The following is a 23,655-nucleotide window of genomic DNA, read 5'->3' as shown; positions in this document are numbered from 1 at the left end:
TGCATACTCTGTCGGCCGGTTTCCTAGAGGAGACGCTGATCTTACCCCGTCTACGTCGGGCAGGTTTGTTTACGGGGAAGAGCGTTTCTTCTCCGGAGGCGCCCAAGGCAGGTGCATAAGGGTTGCCTGAGCGGAGCGCGGAACGTGCCCGTCCTGACGCCTCTCTTGTGCTTCCAGATCGAGATGGCCCAGAAGCTGTTGAACTCCGACCTGGGCGAGCTCATCAACAAGATGAAGCTGGCCCAGCGGTGCGCCATGACCAGCCTACAGCAGGACCACAAGAAGCAGATGCTGACCGCCGCCCACGCCCTGGCCGTGGACGCCAAGAACTTACTCGACGTCATCGACCAGGCCAGACTGAGGGCACTCGGACACGCGAGGCCGCGCTGAGGGGCCCCCCCCCAGGCCTCGGGGAGGACGCGCCCCGGCGCCCCGCCAGCAGCGGGGGGCTCCCCCGCGCCTGGGGCTGTGACTGACGGCCGGTTCAGAACCTCTCTCGGACAAATTTAACCGCATTTGATTTGAGTTCGTCGTTTGGTTTTGTTTTTCTTTAATCATGGTGTTCGGAAAAGTCCAGGATCCAAGATGTGGCATTTTTCTGAGAATGAAAATTGTTCGTGAGAAGCTTTCAAGAATCACCAAGAACAGATGACCATCCCATGAGGGCGTGTTTCTGTGGAAACGGCCCAGGCGGGGCCGTGCGTGCGGGGCCTGAGCCAGCTCAGCTGCGCACAGGCAGAGGAGACCGGGCGGAGAATTCCGGGAAACCCGAGGGGCTGAGAACTCTTCTGCGTGTGCAGAGTGGCCAGCCAGACTGGAGTTTCTGCTGTGAGGACGCCCTTCCGTCGCAATACGCGAGCAGCGCTCTAAGAGAACATCAGAGCTATATTTTGAAGACTTGGGTCATTTCAGAAACAAACAGACCAACAGCCACCCTTCTGTCCTTCCCGCCTTTTACTTTCCTGTTGGATATGTGAAGATTCGGTTGGAAGCTAGCTGTAGACCACACTAAAAACTTTTGTCTTTTTTCACCAGAATAATGTGCCAGTTTTTTGTAGCAATGTTATTTCTCTTGGAAGCAGAAATGCTTTGCACCAGAGCACCTCCAAAGTGCATTGAGAAGAAGTTCTGGAACCATCCCTGTTTTCCATTTTTATATAATTTATAAAGAAAGACGAAAGCCATGTTGACTATCTTGCAGCCACTGGAGCTGACTAACCCTTCCTTGTGTCTGTCTTCCCAGGAGGCGAGTAAGCAAAGCAGAGAGAGTTGGTTTTCTTTCGATGTCCAGTTACACCATCCATTCTGTTAAGTAATTTTGAAGAGTATACCCTCCCTTTAGTTTGTCGGGGGATATAAATTATTCTCAGGAAGAATATAATGAACTGTACAGTTACTTTGACCTATTAAAAAGGTGTTACCAGTAAAGTTGTCGGTGTAGTAGCCTTTCTTCGGGTTCCTTCAGACCCTTTAAAAGTTTTCAGGCGACTTGTCAGGTAACCTACAGGAAAGCTCTCGAAAATTACTGGTCCTTCTTTCCCTGTCTTCTGGATAGGTCAAGGATTTTAGCACAGGAGGATGGCCGCACACAAATCAGGCCTTTCTTTCCATCTCTGCCTATCACATGCAAAGTCGAGAGAGGAGTGATGCCCATCTGGGAGCCGTTGCCTCTGTGGCCTTGACGTCCTCACGGGCGTCGCGGCCTCGAGGACACAGCTGTGACCGGCTCTGTCACTAGGGAAATGGTCAGCACGCGGTCCCCCAGACCCGCCCCAGTCTTGCCAGAACCTCTGAGCCGGAGCAAACGGCACTGGGCTCTGCAGACGGGGAAGAGCCAGGAGCCGAGCTCCCGAGTGGAGGGATTGAGGGGATGTTCCCAGGTACATACATATTCCCATGGCTGCAGCGGCCGCTCCTTCTCTGGGCCCAGGACACCGACTTCCTGGGAGGAAAAGGCCAGGGGGTGTTACCCTGAGTTTCCCTCACTGTCCCGCTTCCTCCTCGCTGCAGTGGTGGCCGTGAGGTCGACGCCCCCACATACGTCACGGGGGGGGGGGGCCTGCCGTCGGGCCAGTGTCCCCGGGGAAGGGGGCCCAGTCGCCACCAGAAGCACTGCCTCACAGCGAGAGTCGCTTGAAATCGTACCCTTTCCTCCCGGTGTGTCTCGCCCTCTGGCGCGAACAACTGAGGTAGGTCTCGCGCATCCTGTGAGGCAAAGAAAGAAACGCATTTTGGTCGCGGGAACGGGCGAACACAGGCCGGACGGCGTGGTGTCCTCACGGGAGCTGGCCTGTGGTGTGCTGGCGCAGGGGACCGAGGGGCTGTCACAGGGACCGCTCGGGGACTCAGCTGTGTTACCCTGCGGGGGACCCCGACCTGACGTGAAAGGCGGTCCGCGCCGGGCAGGAGGAGCACGACAGACGGTGAACGTCCCCTGCTCACAACCTCACGTCTGGGTTCCTCCAGCTGTTTTGTATTTAACAGGAGCTTAGTTAGGGAGTACTTCACATAGAGAGAGGGCACACACACGGTGCTCGCTGAGCTTGTCACGAAGCAACACAGTCTTGTAACTGACGCCCGATTCAGACACAGCGTAGCGCTTACGGCACCCCAGTCCCCGCTTCGCGGGAAGGTGGCAGCCGCCCAATTGTCCTCTGTCCGTCCAGACGGCAGGAACCTGTGCAGGAGACCATTGGGGGGCCTTCTTCTCTGGGCCTGCACAGAGTAGGGGACACGCTGCCATCCCTCAGGAGGCCCCCTCTCCACTTGGCCGCCAGTCCCCATCCTGCCCCGGGCAGTGGCCCCACCTCCAGCACTAACCCTCTACCCGCTTCTAGGAAGGCGCCGTCTGCACTCTGGCTCCTCACTCGGTGACATCTCGGACTGTCCGTGCTGCGTGCGCATCCCGTGCGGCCCGCGGCCCGGCTGCTGCAGCCCGTTCACCTGTGCACCTGCTGCATCGTTACCGACACTGCCGCGGGCGTGTACGTGCACATAACACATTCCCGTTTCTCGTGACAAACAGCCGTTGGTGCTGTTTCTGGAACTTACGGTAAGTGTATGTTCGACTTCCTTAGAGACCGCCAAACCATCTTCGCATGTGGTTGTGCCGCATCGCGCCTTGACCAGCAGTGTCTGAGCCTCCCCGGTGCCCATTCCCGTTGGTCCTGTCATTTCAGACTTGGTGGCAGTGTGCGTCTCTGATGTTAAGCATCTTTCTCTATGCTAACCGTTCCTTACCTCTTCTGTGAAGTGTCTGCACAAATATGTTGCTTTTTTTGCAACGGGACTGGTGAGCATTTATTTATGAGTGCCAGAGCCTCCTTATGTGTCCCGGGTGCTCGTCTCGTCACATTCCCGCTCCGGAGTGGAGCCGTTCATCCTTGTACGTCGATTCTCCCTCAGAGTCTCCAGGCATCTTCCCACACCTTGATTTCAGACTTCCGGCCTCCAGAACTGGGGGAGAGGAAGTTTCTGTTGCTTTAAGCCTCCGATTAGCAGCCCCAGGACACTAGTCCTGCCTCCGAGTACTTCAGCGTGCGTCTCCTGAGAGCAGGGACACTTACACACACGACACGGCATCACACTCCGAAGACTTCACGTTGTCTAATGGACGAGCCGCCAGTAATGTGCTTTACATCATTTTCCCCCAAATCCAAAACCCAGTCCCGGGTCATGCCTTCATTTGGTTGTCCTGGTGTTTTGGTGGTGCTGGTTTCCAGGAATTTTGCAAGCTCTTTGTCAAACACCGCCGTTATTAGAAATTAAGTTATATACACCTATAACTAATTAAATTATATTGGAAACAAAGGTAACAAGGGCACAGAGCTCAGCGCTTCCTCATTACTACATCGTGCTGTTACCTAAGCTCTCGGGCTGTGTATGTCGATTGTGGCGGTTTGACCACACGCTGTGTGACCGTGTGTTCTGCGCGTCCCCGCCCACGTCTGCGTTCGGTGACCTCACCTCGGCAGCTTGAAATTAGCCAGGGCGGGAGTATCTCTACCGTGGAAATCGGCAGACACTACAACTCTTCCTCTGGGAACCTGTTGTCCACCGTTCGTGGCACACGGCTACCCTCTAGTTCCCTTTGTCTTTCGTGACTGTATTTTTTTAAGAATGCAGGCCAGTTTGGGACAGTGACCCTGTTTCGGCTTGCCTGAAGGCTCCGCGTTACCAGATTCAGGCCGGCCAGCGTGTTCCGTATGTGGTAACGTGAGCCCCGTGGTTCCGCTTACTCATTCTTTCTCCCAGCTTTGGGGGTGACGTGGCCCGCGGTGGTGCTGAGTGGACCGAAAAGCTTGACTGGTGCCCCAACACCCTGTGCGTCTGAATGTGCTCTGGAGACGACAAGGCAGCCCAGTGGGGATCCAGCCCGACTTGCTTTCTATCTGTCACTAAGGCAGTGACTTTGCAGAAGGGAATCCCCCCCCCCCCCACACACACACACACCCTCACTGCTGCCAGGACTTGGTGAATGTTTATATGGATCTGGAGTAAAAAAGGCGGGGCGGGGGGACGCCTGGGGGTCAGTCGGTTAAGTGTCCCACTCTTGATTGCCACCCGGGCCACGATCTCATGATTTGTGAGATCGAGCCCCGCGTCGGCTCCGTGCTGACAGTGCGGAGCCTGCTTGGGATTCTCTGCCTCCCTCTCTGCCCCTCCCCTCCCTCTCAAAATAAAGAAATAAACTGAAAAAATAAAATGGACCGGGTAGCGCTGGCTTTCAGTTTTGCCCTGCGTTACACGTTTTCCTGGGTGACCTGGGGCCGGGCACCGGGGCGGTTTTCTCGTGGGCATTTCCGTAACTCGGCGTTGCTCCCCCAGCTCCCAGACGGTGTGGGCACTCACGGCCACCGCACAGCCTCACAGGTGCGCCCCCACTTACCTGGGTGTGGGGCACCCTCGTCAGCCCGGTCGTTGTTGGACACGGGCCTCTGGAGACACTGCCAGGACACAGGTCAAGGTCAGGGCCCAGGTGCCGGAGAAGGCCCAGCGCCTGCGAGTCCACAGAAATGGACCGAGAACGACAGCTCATCCCCACGCAAGCAGCCCGTAACCACTGTCACCGTGGGACTTCAGTACCCACGTGGGATCGGCACAGAATTTAACTGACTTTCTGGAAAACGGGGGTGCGCATCGGGGTGAGGGAAAATCCTACTTTCCAGGCAGAGTCTGCAGGAGGCAGGGGGCTGCACACCCTCCTATGGTGAACCCCATTGTGTCGGCCTCTGTGTCCCCTCCTCTGTGACACACAGCCATGTGTGAACCTCCCTGCGTCCTGACAAGGGCCCACGTATTTGTGCACGTGCGTGTAGTTACAGAAGCAGGCCTAAAGGGCCGTGTTAGCTAACGCTTTCATTTGGTTCTTTTTGTTTTTAGTATTTTTAACATTTATTTATCTTTTAAAGAGAGAGAGAGAGGCAGAAAGAGGTAAACAGAAGATCTGAAGCGGGCTCCATGCTGTGAGGTTTGAACCAAAGAACCGTGACGTGAGATCATGACCTGAGCCGAAATCAAGAGTCAGCCACTTAACCGACTGAGCCCCCCAGGTGCCCCTAACGCTTTCGTTTTGAAATGTAACCAACCTTAGCGAGTATAAGAGGCTGTTTAAATCCATTGATTTTCCTATGTTAATTTCAGCACCTTGAAAAATGTGTTTATTTGCAGAGAAAACAGGAAGAAGCATGTGTGGAATTGTGTGACAAACGTCTACTTTTTCTGTCTCTGTGCATTTCAATTTCTTTACAAGTTTTCAGGCAAACAACTTAGTATTAACCCAAGACCCAAAGTCAATTAGGAATTTTAAAAGTTGTGTTTAGATTGGGAAGAAAGAATAACGAAATCACTGGTGGCATTAACATTTGCAGCAGATGAAACAGACAGGAACAGACACTTCTCCAAAGGAGACATCCAGATGGCCAACTGACATGAAACGACGCTCAACATCACTCAGCACCGAGTCAAATACAAATACAAATCAAAACCACACCGAGATACCCTCCCGCCGGTCAGAGTGGTTACAATGAACAACTCAGGAAACAACAGATGCTGGCGAGGATATGGAGAAGCGGGAACCCTCTTGCACTGTTGGTGGGAACGCAAACGGGTGCAGCCGCTCTGGAAAACAGTGTGGAGGTTCCTCAAAAAACTAAAACTAGAACTACCCTATGACCCAGCAATTGCACTACTAGGCATTTATCCACGGGATGCAGGTGTGCTGTTTCGAAGGCACACATGCACCCCAGTGTTTATAGCAGCCCTATCGACAATAGCCAACGTATGGAAAAAGCCCAAATGTCCATCGATGGATGAATGGATAAAGAAGATATATATATATAAACACTCAGCAATCAAAAAGAGTGAAATCGTGCCATTTGCAACAACGTGGATGGAACTAGAGGGTATTATGCTAAGCGAAATTAACCAGTCAGAGAAAGACAAATATCATATGACTTCACTCATATGAGCACTTTAAGATACAAAACAGATGAACATAAGGGAAGGGAAATAAAAATAATATAAAAACCGGGAGGGGGACAAACATAAGAGGCTCTTAGATACAGAGAAGAAGCAGAGGGTTGCTGCAGGGGTTGTGGGAAGGGGGATGGGCTAACGATAAGGGGCTGGATTCCACACCTGAAGTCATTATTGCACTAGATGCTAACGAACTCGGATGTGAATTTAGTAATAACACTTGCCCAGATAAACAAGACGTTTGATTTTATTTTTATTCCCAAGTCAGTACAGCTTTGATTGCATTTTTAAAACATCACCAATATTGGGGCACCCGGGTGGCTCAGGCGGTCAAGCGTCTGACTCTTGGTCTCAGCCCAGGTCACTGTCTCGTGGTTCCTGGGATCAAGGCCCACGTCAGGCTCCCGTCTGGCCGTGCAGAGCCTGCTTGGGATTTTCTCTCCCTCTGTCTCTACCCCTCCCCTGCTCGCTCACTCTCTCTCTCTCTCTTTCTCAAAATAAATAAAACCTTTAAAAACAAGTAAACGAAATAAAATATCACCGATAAATCTGGAAAATCATCAGCGTCTTGCTGTTTCCGTGGCTGGACAACTTACATCTACTCATCAGCCTGCTGAACTGTTCCTTTTTTGGAAACAGATACCATCCAACATGTTCTGACATCCTTGTTTTTAATTCTTGTGGCTTGCTGAATCAAAGCAGCTGAGTTTGATGCAAGTTCAGTGTCCCTTCCTTCAAGAATTAACTCATCTTTCTGGGCTTGAGATACTGAACAAGCAAGACCTGGCCTCGTCCGAATCCTCTGGGTGTTTTCTCACCCAAGAAATGTTGGGTTCCTAGAAGAGAACCACTCTCCCGAGTAACGGCGCTGATGGGGGGGCGCGCGTGCCCGGCCCTCCCGCTGTAACGGAAGCAGTGCCCTTGATCACGTTCTGGCCGGGGCTGCAGGTGGCGCGGCCAGCGCTCAGTTCTCTTCTCTTCCCCTCCGTTGCAGCCGGGAACCTCTTCTTTCTCCAGGAGACTGAGTCCTCCGTCGATGTGACTGAAGTCCCTCCGCAGGGTTCCCCGGGGGTGCATCCCTTCAGGGTGACATCCGCATTTTCTGGAATGTCGACAGTCGGCTGACACTGGTCTCCACCCCCGAGGTAGATGCGGCAAAGGGCAAACACGGCACTTCCTGCCACAGGGAAGGCGCTGCGGCCGGCCACAAAACCCACGGTGTGCGCGGAGTTCGCGAGACCCGCCTACTTCCGCCAAGATGCTGGTGGCGGGGGTCCTGGCTCGTTTTGCTCGGTGACACCAAGAGTCTTCAGTATGTCCCTCAGGTGAGGATAGCCCACCTCCCCTAAGACAGCGCACAAGTTAGGGACCCCCGTTCAATGACCTGCTTGCTTGTACTGTTTCATTCGTATGAGGTGCGTGAAGGAAAATAAATTCCACATAGCGGGTTGGCAATATGTTGTCACACATGAAACAAGAGAAAACATAATGGCTTGACTCTTAAGCAAAGATTCACCAAATAATTTTATGCGTGATCAGATTATCCAGTAGCTTTGGGTTTGTTTTTTTTTTTTATTTATGCAACTTTTTTGTTTCTTTTCCCTCTTGAGCCCTGTTAGATCTCCACCGTCAGTGCAGAGGGCTCCCCGAGAGTGTGGACACACACTGACTGCCAGTCTGGGCCTGGGTGACCCGGCAGCAGGGACTTGAAGGCCGTCACACCCACATCGCCTCCCGCATAGGGAGAGGGAGGGTCCGTGTTTTAAAGCATTTCAGGGCGCCTGGGTGCCTCCGTTGGTTTGGGCTGACTCTCGGTTTCGGCTCAGGTCATGACCTTGCAGTTTCGTGGGTTCGAGCCCCGCACCGGGCTCTGCACTGACAGGGTGGAGCCTGCTTGGGATTCTCTCTCTCTGTCTCTCTCTGCTCCTCCCCCACTCGTGCTGTCTCTCTCAAAGTTAAACTTAAAAAAAAATTTTTTTTAATAAAATGGAAACATTTCGAGGGGCACCTAGGTGGCTCCCTTGTCACCTGGGCCAACTTCAGCTCAGGTCGTGATCTTGCGGTTCGTGAGTTTGAGCCCCGCGTCGGGCTCTGTGCTGACGGCTCGGAGCCTAGAGCCTGCTTCCGATTCTGTGTCTCTTTCTCTCTGCCCCTCCCCTGCTTGTGCTCTGTCTCTGTCTCTCTCAAAAATAAATAAGAACATCAAAAATAAGCATTTTTAATTTTTTTTCAACGTTTTTATTTATTTTTGGGACAGAGCGAGACAGAGCATGAACGGGCGAGGGGCAGAGAGAGAGGGAGACACAGAATCGGAAGCAGGCTCCAGGCTCTGAGCCATCAGCCCAGAGCCCGATGCGGGGCTCGAACTCACGGACCGCGAGATCGTGACCTGGCTGAAGTCGGACGCTTAACCGACTGCGCCACCCAGGCGCCCCAAAAATAAGCATTTTTAGAAAACCAGAGTGGTCTCGGGGAAGGGCCTAGGTCTTTGTCTAGAACGCGTCTCAGGTGATGTGCGTGTCTGGCAGGTGACATAAGATGACACAAATCTGGGGGCCCACCCCAGTGATGCTGCTCCTGACCCTGGCCACAGGGTCACAACCATTGCTCGGCTGCATTTCCCGTTTAGACGAGCAAGTGATCTGTGGGGGTCACACTGACGTCGGAGGGACTGCGCCCTCGGTGCCACCAAACACCTGGGACGTGGTGGCTCATCCTCCCGGTCACTGAGCCACCCAGAATGCACCTGTAACTTCCTCATGGGGTTTCCAGCCCCTGTCACTGGCTGTCCTGACTCTCGAAAATAAAGCAGCACTAGCCGTAGGTCGGAGACTAGAAGTTACCCTTTCGGGATGAGATAAGGAGACTTGAGGTGGAGCATCTGTGACGATGACGCAGACCATCCCTCTTCCTCCCACGAGCCCGGGGCCAGGAGTGTTCAAGACACCATCAGGGCGTCCTGGGCACAACCTCAGAAAGGCGTTACCGGATTATATTTAAGCTGAGATTACTATTCTCGAAGGAGGCACAGGGGCTCCGAGGGCGTCCTCCCTGGAATGAAGCATGGTCCTGGCAGCTGACCCCGGAGGAGGGCGTGACGTGTGACAAACGGCTCCTGGGACAGACAGCTGTCCACGGTGGCTGCACGGGAGTCCAACGGACGTGTGGACGGGGCCAGGTCCCAGCTGCTCGGCACGGTCATGGCTTCCGCCCCCCTCACCTCTCCCCTCCTTCTAGACCCAGTTGTAAAAGTCTCCCCACTTCCCGGAAGCACCCCCTGCCCCCTGCCACCCGTCATTCTTTCAACCAAGAAGCATCAATGTCCCCGAAGACACGTGGGGTTCAGTAAGCGTTCTCGATAAAAAGCCAGATAGCAACAGTTTCAGGAATTGCAGACTGTGTATGGTCTCTGTACGTGGTATTTTTTTTTTTTTTAACAACCTTTTAAGAATGTAAAATCCCTACTTCCCTCACTGGCCAATAGAGTGTGTTGATCTTTTCAAATTATGATCAGAATATGCGATGCCATTTCTCATCACCTCTCAAGGCTTCCCAGCACACTTAGAATAAAATATGAAAATTCACCCTCCTCCCCAGGGCCCAGCACGACCTGGGAACTGCCAACTCCCTACCACATCTCTGTCACCCCCGACCTTGGCCACGTGGGCCTGGAACATTCCCGCTCCTATGGGCCTGTCGGCCTTTGTTCTTGCCGCCATCTTGGAGCGCTCTCAGCAGCCATCACCACGGTCGATTCTAGAACGCTGCTTTGCTTCCGCAAACAACTCTGTATCCTTGACCATCTCCCACCACCCCGGCCTCTGGCAATCACGAATCTCCTTTCTGGCTCTCTCACGTGAATGGAATCGCACAGCACGTGGTCCTTTTGTCTGACTTACTCGCTTAGCGTCATGTTTTCAAAGTCTGTCTGCTTTTCTAACACACACCAGTACTTCTTTTCCTTTCCATCACCAAATAATATTCCATCGTGTGGATAGACCGAGACTGGGCATCCATTCGGGCTGTTTCTACGTGTTTGGTTGTCATGTGTGAATAATGCTACGGACGTTTATATACGAGTTTTTGTATATACCCGGGAATGTCGTATGACAGTTCTGTATTTCGCCATCTGAGAAACTGCCGGACGATTTTCTAGCGTGGCCGCCTCGTTTCACGTTCTCACCAGCCCTGTGTGGGAGCTCCTGTCCCCTCCACAGCCTTGTCAACACTGGTGAGAGCTCATTTTTCTGACCACCTAGTGCTGGCTACATGGTTTTGATTTCTATTTCTCTGAGGCCTAACGGCGTTGAGCGACCTTCATGTGCATATTGGCTGTTCATGGGTCTTCTTTGCAGACACGTCCCCTCAGATCCTTTCTCAGTGACGTCTATGCTCACAGGTCCCCTGCTCAGAGCTTCCTCGCTCACGGGTGTGACATGCTCTCTGTCTCACCCACACCTATTCCAGTGCTTGTAAATAGTGGTTCCTAGCCCCTCGATAGGGCCTGACATTTCCACCAGCTTCTGGAGCTGAAACGTCCTTGAATAAGTGAATTCATGAGCTCGTTTCAGTAATTGCTTAAATCAGGAGGTCAAACTTCACATATGAGGTCAGCTTGTTGAATCAGACCCTTGGATCCTTGACTTTGTGTCCTTAGATGAAGGCCATGCACCTCCATTCAGTTTATTTACATTTGTTTTAGTTAGTTTTGAGAGAGAGCGTGAATGGGGGGGTGGGGGCAGGGGGGGCAGAGAGAGAGGAAGACAGAGAATCCCGAGCAGGCTCTGCACTGTCAGCGCAGAGCCCAACTTGGGGCTTGAACTCATAACCATGAGATCGTGACCTGAGCCGAAATCAAGAGTCAGATGCTCAACCGACTGAGCCACCTGGGTGCCCCTCCATCCAGTTTATTGAAAGAGCCAGATACCACAGCATCTAAGCAAAAAACCAACTTTGTTTTCCGACTGTCCCTTTCAACCCCTGATCTGAATCGTTGTCCGTCCCGGGTAGAACCCCATTCTGCGTGTGTCCGACTTACTCAGCGTAGGCCCATCAAGCGGGCACCATACACCAAGCACTTTCCTACGCCCAGGAGTGAACACCGTGCGTAAGAACTCAGCGGCCCCTCTGTTTTGACATTGAAAGTCAAGTACGGACTAAGATGGGCCGGACTCCAGTTCATGCTAGGTAGTAAAATTCAACTCGAGGTTAATTTCCCCTCCCCGGTCGGGCTGGACACGGAGGAGGGGGTGGGAGCTGGGAGCCAGGCTGCCCTCACAGCAAGGCATCTGGAGGCGGCGTAACATCCCCAAAGCAACGGAAGAACAAGTAAACAGGAAAATCAGTGGGTTTTTGACTTTAAAGGACCAAAAGAAAGGAAGACCTGGGACTTGGTGTTACACTAGAACGTTCAGTGGGAAAAGCTCAAACACAATATAACAAAGCAAACTATTTAGGTACAACCAACAACTAGGACGTCCTTAAAGCTGGTGTGCGGGCGCTGCCTGGCGGGGTCCCAGGAAACGAGTGTGTGTGTTTGGGGGGATCTCCCTGTCATCTGTCCCCTGACAGCAAGTTGCAGGGAGTTCCTGGAAATACTGATGAGCAGGGGTCCCGGGATCAATTCACTCCCCACATTGAGCTGCAGTGTAGCCAGTATCTTAGAGAAAAGCCCGGAGGCAGGGGGAGGTCCCTCTTGGGGCCTGCGCCCCGTGGAGAGGCCGGGGGTCTGCAGAGGCCCTGACTGGGGCGGGACAGTTTGCCCCAGCATTTGCCCCCAGCCCCGGGGTGCTGCCCTTGGCCTTGCTGGAGGGGAGGGCCGGAGAGGTGGAGTCCTGGGCGAGCGATGGGGTGAGGGACCCTGGGGGCGCTAGGACCAACCTTAGCTCCGTCCCCCGAGAGACTTGGAAACCAGCCATCGGCGTGGGGTTACAGGCCCCTCAAGATGTAGGGGACCAAAATGACGCTAAGTGTAAGACACAAGGCCACATGGCACATGACTCCCTTTGTGGGAAACGGTCAGAACAGACAAGTCCGTGGGGAGAGACGGCAGAGCGGCAGCTGCTGCGGCTGGAGGAGGGGGTTTGGGGGCTCGCTGCCAGTGGGCGTGGGGTTCTGTGGGGGGTGATGCAAAAATTCTGGGACTAGACAGAGGCAGCTGATGCCACTGAAGGTACCAAAGCCACGGAGCTGTGTGTTGAGTGTTTTATCTCGGGGAAAAAAAGGGGACAAAGTAGGATCAGTGCTAACTATCCTTGGGGTCCCTTAGTCATTCGCAAGGGAAGTGGTCCAGCGAAGCAGCCCAGAGCCCGCCCCCCCGCCCAGCGTGCCGCTGTCCCCTCCACCTCCCGCCCTCCGGGGTGACGCTGTAGACGGAAGCTTACCAGAGAAATCTCCAGAGATGGCCAATCTTCTGACACCCGGGGGACTACTGAGCAGACGGAAGGGCCCCCTTTAGATCTTGTCTGAAAGACATCGGTCACGTTCCCTTTCAGCAGTGGCACAAAACTAGATGCGGAACCTGCATGCCTCTTACATGGCTCCCGTGTCCTGACATCCAGCGTCTCAAGGTGGTCGGCGTGGCCCAGGTCACAGGGCCGTGGAGAGCACGGTCTCTGAGCCGGGAAGGTGCCCCTGGGACCCCAACTCATCAGGGAGCTCGGACGGCTCTGAACGATCGGGTTCTGTAGATGTTTCTCTCTGTGAGGAACATGGGCCTCCTCCCTGGTCCCACATCTTACTCTGGTGCCTGGATCTGAGCTCGGGAGGGCGCTCACAGCCAGGCCAGGCCCATGGGCCCCCGGGGGGCCCGGACCCTGGGGGGTTGGCCGTCGGGACACTCTGCGTCCGGGGAGGTATGACCTGGATTATGTCCCTTATGTCCCCAACACGCGCCAAAGGACCGAGCGGCCTTGAGGGAGAAGCTCGCGATAGCAAAGACATGGGTCAGAAGTAGCGAATGCCCAAGACGCCCTATCAAGTGCATACGCGCAACTCTCTCCTTGGGCCGATCTCAGGACTCCTCCTGGTTGGCAGGTTACCAGGTGGGAAGGGAAAGCCACTCGCAGCAGCCGAACGCTGACCCCGACGACCGCAGCTCCGTGGGACCCAGCCGGAGCGTTTCCGGAGACGAGCACTTTTCTCGAGATACGTTGGAGGAAACCTGTGCCCTCTCTCTCTCCTAGTGGACGGGCCTCAACCAGTGGGGTAGTTAAGTCCCACCTTTTTGAAACGTTTCAAGGAGTGTTCTAACTGCGGTCAATCCAGCCTCCTCTTGGTTCGTATTTTCGAATGCTCGCTATTTCTGCCCCAACAGCAAAAAGTAAATGTGACATGTGAGCTGCCAGAGTGTTTCTGGTTTTTTTAATTAAAAAATTTGTTTTAATGTTTATTTTTGAGAGAGAGAGAGAATGAGCAGGGGAGGAGCAGGGAGGGAGACACAGAATCTGAAGCAGGCTCCAGGCTCTGAGCCGTCAGCACGGATCCTGACGCGGGGCTCGAACCCACGGACCGCGAGATCGTGACCTGAGCCGAAGTCGGACGCTTAACCGACTGCGCCCCCCAGGCGCCCCAGGAGTGACTGTTTTTTAAGTATATCCTTCCCCTTCCTCTAAATTCATGAGACAATCCAGGGGCGCCTGGGGGGCTCAGTCACTTAAGGGTCCGGCTCCGGCTGGGGTCATCAGGCTCTGTGCTGACAGCCCGGAGCCCGGAGCCTGCTTCGGATTCTGTGTCTCCCCGCTCTCTCTGCCCCTCTCCTCCTCGTGCTCCCACTCTCGAAAGTAAATAAATAAAAATTTTAAAAAAGAATATAATGCTCTGTTTTCTGGCTCTTGTAAAATATTATAAAATAGATACACTAATTACATTAAACTTTACTCTTTATTAAATGTAATCTTGACTGTCTTTAGTAATCTGTCGTACAGGATGCATTCTTTTGTTTAATTCTCGGTAGGTTCTGTAATATTCCTGGAAATGTTTGTTAGCATTCACATCGTAAAATGAAGTCACTTTTTGGCTGACACGTTTGATGAGTAGGATTATATGCATAGTTTTTCCATAAATTGAATGAACTAAGTTTGCAGCTCTAAGGGTTCGGCAAAAATTGAAGAAGGAGTCAATGCCGTTTAACTTTTAAGACACTTTATTGGAAAAGGTATACGGGGAGTAACGACACCGTCATGTCCCCCAGCCCTGTGTACCCATGTCCCCCATGTCCCAGGTGGCCGAGGAACCCGTGTCCCCCATGTCCCAGGTGGCTGAGGAGCAGGGCCTTTGCACACCCACGCAGCCTCGACTGGCAGCGCGAGTCCCACCTAATTTTAGTTTTCAAGGTTTTCAAGGTATTTATTTTCCTTTCGGCTCCTCTAACTCATACAACCAGTTTGTCAATGGCCATGTTTTTAAAACGCCCCCCGGGGTTTTGAATCAGTTGCTTTTGCTGTAACAACACGGGGATTTCACCGTGAGCCTTCGCGCCCCCCCCCCCGTGCCCTTGGCCAGGAGGCTCCCTGTGCGCGCTGGGGCCGGGCCGAGTGCCTCTGGCTGACCCAGGTGAACTGTGGGGAGAGGCCAAGGCTGCGGTCGAACCACACAACCACACCACCCCACTAAAGTCTCCTGGGGCCACTGCGAACATTGAGTCAGCATCAATGGAGTGAGAAATGAACGTTCCCAAAGGAGAGGGGCAGGAACAACGACTGGGGGACAGGAATCCGGCCTGCCACACCTTTCTCGCAGACACGCAGACTCTCCTGGGGCCGTAAAAGATCCTTGGGAAAGCCGGGTGATTTCCAGCGCTCAGCTTCCCCCCCCCCCCAAAACGGAGCGAATTGGATTGAACTGTCAGCTGTAAGTCATGACACCGTTAACCGTTGGCAGGAGATCACCTCGCGATTTTCGCAGGCGGCGCGGAAGGGGCTCAGACACCCCCACGGCCACAGCAAAATTTCCCATCTACTATTTGTAGGAACACAGCTCGCAGCCCCGACGGCTACAGAAACGGGAAACAAGACCAGAATCGTGTCAGGTCAGCAAGGAGTCAGTCATTCCCGGACCCGCGAAGTCGTGGGCAAAGAAAGCCCCACGCTTTTCTTTACGAGGTGCGACTCCAACAAAATTGTTCTTTTCGTGGCCAATAATTATTATTCCAAGTTTATAATATATGTGTATTTTTTAGGCAGTTGTGAGCTGATCATTATGCAAAATAACTCCAGAGGAATTTTTCCAACACTGAGAGGCTTGCGGGAAGTAAAACAAATTTTAAAATTTCAACGTATAGATACAACGTATAGGAACATGTAGAGTGATCAGTAAGACTTTGAGATGTAAAAGTATTAACTCGGGATAAATATCTGCCGAAGAATTTAAATGGGAATACGAGCTCTGGGGGTAACAGAAAGATCAAGTATCTAAATGCCAAAAAAGAGATTGATCAGGTTCCGTTTTTTAATGGATCATGTTGGATCCAATCAATGCATTTATTTTCCATCTGGTTACATTTTAAAAAGTGATAGGACACTTTTGTTTTAAGTGTCAGTATTTACCACATGCCAGGAACTGTATTCTTTGTAACTATTTAAACTTACGAGATCCGCTAGGTGTCAGCTTAGTGTGTGAGGGGGATAGAAATCCTGAGTTATTTCAGGGGGTAGGTGAACAGAGCCGGAGGCGATGTTGCCATACGCACCAGTGAGCCTCACGGAGAGACTGAGACACCAACCGCACAGGCGCACCTGTCAGGGGGTGGCCGTGCCGCTCAGGTTCAAAGCCCGGCTGTGCCTCTTACTGGCCGTGCGGTCCCTCCGCCTCAGTGTCCCCATCGGTAGCACCAGGGGAGCCCTCCGAGGATTGAACGAACGACGGCGCCTGCGTGATGCTGAGAACGCGGTTGGGCCAGAAGCAGAGAACGCCAGTGGTTATTTAACCGTGATAGAAACCCTTTCTGGGATTTTGGGGGGTGCGCGACCCCATGGGACGGTGGAAAGCTCTTCCCGTCTCGGGGCCACATGCTCAGTTCTGCTTTTGCAAGAAACACAGAACAAGACGCTTCCCTTTGCGCCGGTGGGAGCCCAACCAGAGGCCTGAAGCAGCACCCCCACCCCCGATCGACGGGCACCCTCCTCTGCTGTGACCACACGGCCTCTAGATGTGTCTCAATTCTGGTTGCTTCCTCCGAGTGGGGCTGTGGAGAAACACTTTTTTTTTTTTCAACGTTTTTATTTATTTTTGGGAGAGAGACAGAGCATGAACGGGGGAGGGGCAGAGAGAGAGGGAGACACAGAATCAGAAACAGGCTCCAGGCTCCGAGCCATCAGCCCAGAGCCCGACGCGGGGCTCGAACTCCCGGACCGCGAGATCGTGACCTGGCTGAAGCCGGATGCTTAACCGACTGCGCCACCCAGGCGCCCCAGAAACACGGTTTTGAAAGAGGACTTCGGGTGAGTCTGGGCCACCCCTCCCAGAGTAACCACTATGTGCCAGGCCCTGCAGCAAGGACGAGGCATGTGTCCCCTCGCTCCTGACCATGGCTGGCCTATGGGTCCCGGTGAGGACACCGTGCGAACGCAGCAGGGGTGCAGGACGCGAGACCAATCCCAGAGCTGTGGGACTTCACCCCCTGCCCCTTTGGAGAAACGAGGCCATCTAGCCTCCGCGAGCTGCCGTTCATGGCACGGAAACCCAGCACTACGTAAACACTAGGCGTTCTTCTTGCGTGCCTCAGTGTTCCTCGCGTGGAACTCTCCGGAGCGGAGGTGATGTTCTAGATGTGGGCCGGCCAAGGAGACCTCGGCGTCCTGGGGCCCCCTCCGGCACGAAAAGCTAGATGTCCACAGCCTACTTCTGGGCTAGCTTCTCAGCCGTAGGCTCAGGGTGTCCTCAAGTGAGGAAGGGGGGCAGGACAGCCGGCACCGAGGTGGGGAGGGGGCAGGGACCGTCCCGAGGAGTCGGGCCACACTAGGGCGTGTCTTCACCCCCATAAGCAGCAGGACGCAGGAAAAGTTGGACCAGCAGGAACGCGGTCCAGCAGACTTCAGAGAGCCCGGAGAGTGGCCTGGAGGGGTGCGGAGAGGGGGTAGGAGTGGACTGCATCAGGTGGGGCCGGAGGCGACGCGGTAGACGAGCCAAGATGACGGGGAGGTGGCATCACGATGGTGCCGATGGGCTGGGGGTGGCGGAGAGGGAACTTCGGGTAGAAGACACTTGATGATCCCCCTGCCAGTTCAGAACAGGCCCCAGTGTCCCCCTCCTGCCCTTCCAGAGCCCCTGATCCGGTGGGTCTGTGGTGGTCTCGCCTTGGGACTTTAATATCCTTCGCCCTGATCACCGAGGCGAGTGCCCTTTTCACGCCCTTACTGGCCTTCTGCGCTTCTCTTTTTGAAGCGTCTGAGTGTTTTGCCAATTTTCTACTGGGTTGTGTTTCTTTAGAAATTGTTTAACTCCCTTATGGCTTCTGGGTCTTTGGCTGGTTGATGGCCATATGTGGCTCAAAGTCTCCTCCCGCTCTCTGGGCTTTTCCACACTTTATGATGCCCTTCTTGGACTTTTTATTACGGAAATTCTCAAATATGTGCAAACATTGAAGAGTGCAGTGACCCCCTACGCCCATCACTTGCCTTCCTCCATCTCTAGTCCCTACTGGGTAACTTGGAAGCAAAGTCCAGCAGTGGCCCCTTCATGCTGGGGAGTGCTTCGATTTAATGCTCTAGAACACCAGCACTCCTGGTTTTTTTGTTTTTTTGTTTTGTTTTTACTGACATAATCAAAAACCATCATCCCAGCTCAAAATGCTAATAATTATCCCTCGATATCACCAAACAGCCTATCAGAATTCAAATCTCCCTAATAGTCTCATGGTTTATTCCCAGTTAAAAAAAAAAAATAATAAATCCAAAAAGAAGGCTCACTTAAAATGCCTTTTGATGAGCAGTTCTTTTTTTTTTTTTTTAATTTTTGAAAAGTTTAAAATTTATTTTTGAGACAGACAGAGAGAGACAGAGCACAAACGGGGGAGGGGCAGAGAGAGAGAGGGAGACACAGAATCCGAAGCCGGCTCCAGGATCTGAGCCGTCAGCACAGAGCCTGATGTGGGGCTCGAACTCACAGGTCATGAGATCATGACCTGAGTGTAAGTCAGACGCTCAACTGACTGAGCCACCCAGGCGCCCCTTTGTTTTAAATTAACCTTTTGACTTTGAGATAATTGCGGATTTACACGTAGTCCCAAGAAACAGGATGGAGAGATCCCACCGCCCTTTCAGTCCAATATTACAACCGGGTATTAGCATCCATAGGAATCAAGACACACAGCTTCTCCACCACCGTGAGAACCCTCCTGCTGTCTTTGCCAGCGACAGCCTCGTCATCCTTCTCTCCGCCCCTTCTCTGTCCCTCCAGACCACTAATCTCCTCTCCATCCCCATAGTTTTGTCCTTTCAAGCATGGCGTATAAATGGAATCGCGTAATACGCAACTTTCTTCCACTCTGCATTTTGCTCTTCAGGTTCACCCGAGTGGCTGTATGTGTCAATAGTTTGTTCCCTTCGACTGGTGAGGAACGTTCCATGTGCGGATGGGCCACAGTTTGTTTGCTCACCAATTAATGACATTTGGGTTGTTTCCAAGTTCTGGTTACGCAAATAAAGCCACTATAAATATTCACATGCGGGCTTACGTGTAAACACGAGGCGCCGTTTTTCTGGGACAAATACCCAGGAGCCCAATTGCTGGGCCGTGTGGCGGTTGCATGTTTTGTGTTTTGAGAAGCCGCCAAACTCCTTTCCCCTGGGCGCTGTACCGCTGGGCATTTGCACGGCAAGGCGGAGCCATCCAGTTTCTCCACCGCGTCCTCAGCTTGGTTGTTGTCACTATTTTTTATTTCAGCCACTGTGACGGGCGTACACGGCCGTCTTATTGTGGTCTGAAGGTGCACCACTCTGATGGTCCGCGGTGGTCCATTTGCCATCAGTATCTCCTCTTTGATGGGGTGTCTCTCCCTGTCTTTTGCCCATGCTCCAAATCGACTGGGTTTTGTTTCGTTAAAAAAAAAAATTGTTTTTTGAAGTTTATTCAGTTTTGAGAGAGAGAGAGAGACAGATTATGAGCAGGGGAGGGGCAGAGAGAGAGGGAGACACAGAATCGGAAGCAGGCTCCAGGCTCCGAGCTGTCCGCACAGAGCCCGACGCGGGGCTCAAACTCACGAACCACAAGATCGTGAACCGAGCCGAAGTCGGACGCTTAACCGACTGAGCCACCCAGGCGCCCTGACGATTTGCTTTCTTTCCCGTTGAATTTTGAGAGTTCTGCATATAGTTTAGATTCCAGTCGTCCGTCAGGTACTCGGTGTGCAAATATTTTCTCCTGCTCGAAGCCGGTCCGGTCCTCTGACCTTTTTAAGGCAGCCTCTCCCTGAGCAAAACTTTTAACTCTGATGAAGTCCCGTAGGTTTCTCCCTTCATGGGTTGCGCTTTGGGGCCCACGTCTAAGAATTGTTTGCTCGGCCCCAGATCCCCCAAATTTTCTCTTTACGTTTTATGTTGACGTCGCAACCTGTCATCCGTTTTGAGTTAATTTCTCCGAGTCTGCGTGTTGGTGGCATGTCGGCTGCCTTTCCTTTTTAGACAGAGGAACGTGTCCGAGAGCAAAAGGAGTGTCTCCTGGATGTATACAGGCTGCAGCCGCTCCTACACTCCTGTCACTTCTGTTCCTGTAAGTGACGCCCTCTGCAGCACAGGGGGGTCAGCGCCCCCCCCCCCCGGTTGCTTGCATGCTCAGGATTTTTAGCCTCTGTTGGGTGCGCAAGAGGACCAAGTGATTTATGTATTCAAACTAAGTGGTTTCCATCGAACGTTGGGTTCAGTGTGTAGAAATTGCGTATTTTGTTCCTACTACGGTACGAGTATTTGTTGGCTCACAACCGCACTCTTGAGTTTTTAATTCAGGAAACAGCCAACAGTTTCACTCAAAGGATCTGGAAGGGGTCACAGGAAGAGCGCTGCCTCAGTGTTTCCCAAAGTACGCTCCACGGAACCCGGCGGTACCCTGTGATCAAAGAGTTGTGTGGCCGCATAGATGTGGGACTGCCTCCTGTCTGTTCCCCTCCTTCGTCTTTGTAGAATCATGATTCTTAACGCTTCGTTAAAGGTTTTGAGAAGGTCTGCGATCGCTAAGTCTGTTTAGTGTTAACCCAGTGCTTCCCATTTATTTGACCTCTTGGCCTTGCTTTTATCAAGTGCAGAACATGTTTCTGGAACTGATTTATTCCAGCGTCTACATTTTAGACTTGTGGAAACTAAGGGCCCCAATGTTGAGGGCTTTGTGGGTCCCACGGGTGCAGGAGTGCACCGCGTGTTCCCGCCTAAGCACTCCGCCTCTCCTGCAGCTCCTGCTGGGGCGGATGGGTGCACCCCGCGCGCAGGCCCACCAGCGTCCCTGTCCCAGGCCGTGACGACAGCCCTGCAGTCTTAGCGCAGCACGGGGACCCCCCAAATACCGAGCAGCGGATTGCACAGGGAGAAAGACGGGGCACCAGAAGACCCCTGAACCGGCCCCATGTGGCCAGCACCCCGGTATTGGATGAAAACAGGGAGAAGCAGGGGGGGGGGGGGGGGGCCCCCCACGACTCTAGAGACATTTTGCAGCAAGAGTTGGGGACCCAATTAAATGGGGTCATATGTGCGTCCACTGGCTGCAAGAGACGAAGGCAGCGGGGGCCCGGCTTTTTCTGCTGGAGGATGAACCCTCCGGCCGCGCTGGGGAACACGGGGAAAGAGCCGGCGGGGAGGGAAGACGGGGGACAGGAGATGCGCCGGGCTTGGCGTTGCAGGCCCCGAGCTCGAGGGGGCAAGCGTCGCCGGGAGGCGCGGGAGGAGGGGGCGTCTGGGAGCCGCGGGGAGCGAGGGCCCCTGGCGGGAGACGGCGCCCCCTCGCCAGCAGGGGGCGCGCGCGCGGTCCCCGCCGAGAGGCGACACGGCGAGGCGCTGGGGACACCCGGGGTGGCCTGACCTTCCGCACAGGAGCCTTTGCTCCGAAGTTACCCGAGGCGGGCGGGCGTGCGCTCCAGGGAGCGGGCGCCGGGCGCGCGGACTGCGCCTTCCGGGCGTTTCTGGGGCCCAGACCGGACAGCACAGAGCCCCGCAGGGAGGCCCCGGATTCGGCGATTTCGGGCAGAAAATAGCGGGGGTGGGAAGAGGCAGGCCCGGAGCGGGCCCGTGGGAGTCGCGGGCTCACCTACCGCGGAGCCGTCACGTTCCTGGTTATCGTTTTCAATCTTATTTATCGTGCGATGCGCCGGGGGCGGGCAATGTATACAAAACGCAAGTGTGCGGCTTGAGACTCGCGACTGAGCGCGGAACCGCCGGAAAGAGCATCCCGCGCCCCTCCCCGGCCCCCCCACCCCCCACCCGCAGGGCCCCGCGCTTCGGCTCCCGGCCACCACCTTCTGGCTTCCCTTCGGCCTGTCACGACGTAATTATGCACCCGATTCTGTCACTTGCAGAGATGTGACCCTGCGGTGCTGGTCGCCCGTCGGGGGTGGGGTCCACCCACATCCAAGCGTCTCCTCCTCGCTGCGCTCCTCCATCGCCCGCTCCCGGCGGGCTGGCGGCTGTTGGGGTGGCACCTGTGCGTCTCCGCCCGCCACCCCCACCCCTCCCCGCGCTTCCCAGACACACTTGCCAGCTGCTCGGCGACCCGGGGCCGTGGGTCAGCCTCTCCGGGCACCGCCAAGCACCTTTCTCCAAAGTACTGGTTCACACCCGGACGATTAACACTCTCGAGAAAACGAAGCTGTGCATCCGAGGAGCCTGGCGAGGGGTGACGTTACAGGTTCTGACCCGCCAGGGGCTGTGTCACACACCGAGCTACGGATTGGGGACCACACGCAGATGGAAGTGGGGAGCCAGTGAAGGGTGTTGAGCACTGGAGGCACAAAGTCAGATGTGTGATCACACGAACGACGACTGTGGCTGGAGAGCCAGGGCTTTCCACGTGGTCCAGGCCACCTTGAGGACTGAGGGTGCTCAGCAGAGGACGGGAGAGGGATCCACGGGCAACCGGGAGGCTGATGCCACGGCACGGACCCCGTTTCTGTCAATGATTTGGTGAAGATCGATGTCCTTTTCAGTTTCTCTCTGGAGGAAATCAAGGTTTTCTGGCGCTTATTTAGGGATGTGCTTGAGGATTGCAAAGAACTAGCACCCCCCCCCCCCAAAACCTATTTAGGATGCTACGCCCCTTGCGGGCAGGACTCTTGGTAGATTTTGCACCACCCTGGGCAGGAAGAACACTCCGTTCCTTGCACCCAATATGCAGATGACACGTTTACAGGACGAAGTATGTTAAAACGACGAGCAAAACTGGATTGTGTTTCACCTTCAGACTTGGCGTCACCCACCAACTAGGAGAGAAGGGAGACGGCTCCCGCACGGCTTCGCTGGAAAAGCCCCGAAAACAGCTGGACCCAGGGCTTCAGAAGGATGGGCGAGGATTTGGGGAGGAGGGAGAACCTTCCTAAGAACACGGGAGGTGAGTGCAGACGTCCGCAGCAGCACGATGGGGAGGAAAGGCCCCGCGAGAACAATCTGGGGAGGCGCCTGAGCGCTGGAAGGGGCCGTGGGGTTTGGTGTTCCGGTTGCTGGCGCCTAACATCTCCTGAAAACTTACTGTTCACGGCTGGGTACGTGCATTATCTGGGTTCCCGGCCGGGAGGTGGCGGTGTGGTCGTGTGCGAGGGCCAGCAGGCGTTCAAGTTCAAGCTCCGGGCTGGGAGCTAGCTTCCCGACATTCATGTTTCCGTAATAACTTAAAAAAAAAAAAAAAAAAAAAAGCCAGGCTGGGGCGCTGGGGCGCCGGGGCGCCCGGACTCCAACAGCTCGGCCGCACCGTGCCCCCGTTCCCCCCGGCCGAGGCAGGGGGCCGGGGGTGGGGGTGGGGGTAAGGGCCGTGCGCCCCCCACCCAGCCCCCGTCTCCCGCCCCCCGCGGGCAGCCAGAATGCGCTCCCCCACGCGCGCGGGGGCGGCGGGGACAAGGGGGTGTTTTCTTTCTCCCGGCCTCAGGGGCGATGCCAGGCTGGCCCGCCCCGCCCAGTCGGCGACCACGTCGCTGCTCTGAGTGGCTGCGAGGGGTCCCCCGCCCCACGTCCGCCCCCGCGGCGGGGGCCCCAGCGCCCCACGGGCCCG

The 23,655-nt window shown here is 54.5% G+C and overlaps 2 protein-coding genes and 2 long non-coding RNA genes across 32 annotated transcripts in view; 2 read left to right on the top strand and 2 right to left on the bottom strand.

Annotated features, from left to right (window-relative positions):
* PTK2 (protein tyrosine kinase 2) overlaps nt 1-1,428 on the top strand; it is a 261,143-nt gene extending 259,715 nt beyond the window's left edge. For all 29 annotated transcript variants that reach the window (XM_040494532.1, XM_040494512.1, XM_040494533.1 and 26 more), the window contains one exon: nt 178-1,428. In XM_040494532.1, the coding sequence (XP_040350466.1) occupies nt 178-390 (213 nt within the window). In that variant the 3' untranslated portion in view covers nt 391-1,428. The remainder of the gene's footprint in view (nt 1-177) is intronic.
* Nucleotides 1,429-7,155: 5,727 nt separating this feature from the next.
* LOC121043037 (uncharacterized) lies at nt 7,156-20,175 on the bottom strand. The gene is made up of 4 exons (XR_005796657.1): nt 20,164-20,175; nt 18,623-18,625; nt 16,611-16,618; nt 7,156-7,260 (listed from the first exon to the last, which is right to left on the bottom strand). It is a non-coding gene; the product is annotated as an uncharacterized LOC121043037 (long non-coding RNA).
* A 2,072-nt stretch (nt 20,176-22,247) lies between these two features.
* On the bottom strand, nt 22,248-23,621 carry LOC121043036 (uncharacterized). The gene is made up of 2 exons (XR_005796656.1): nt 23,140-23,621; nt 22,248-22,607 (listed from the first exon to the last, which is right to left on the bottom strand). It is a non-coding gene; the product is annotated as an uncharacterized LOC121043036 (long non-coding RNA).
* Nucleotides 22,793-23,655, top strand: part of AGO2 (argonaute RISC catalytic component 2) — a 107,933-nt gene continuing 107,070 nt past the window's right edge. The window contains 1 exon segment of the mRNA XM_040494502.1: nt 22,793-23,001. Coding sequence (XP_040350436.1) covers nt 22,953-23,001 — 49 coding nt within the window. The 5' untranslated portion in view covers nt 22,793-22,952.

This window comes from Herpailurus yagouaroundi, unplaced genomic scaffold, assembly GCF_014898765.1.
Source record: "Herpailurus yagouaroundi ecotype Mexico unplaced genomic scaffold, PumYag 186, whole genome shotgun sequence".
Classification (NCBI taxonomy): Eukaryota; Metazoa; Chordata; class Mammalia; order Carnivora; family Felidae; genus Herpailurus; species Herpailurus yagouaroundi.
This window is presented reverse-complemented; position numbering and strand designations above follow the sequence as displayed.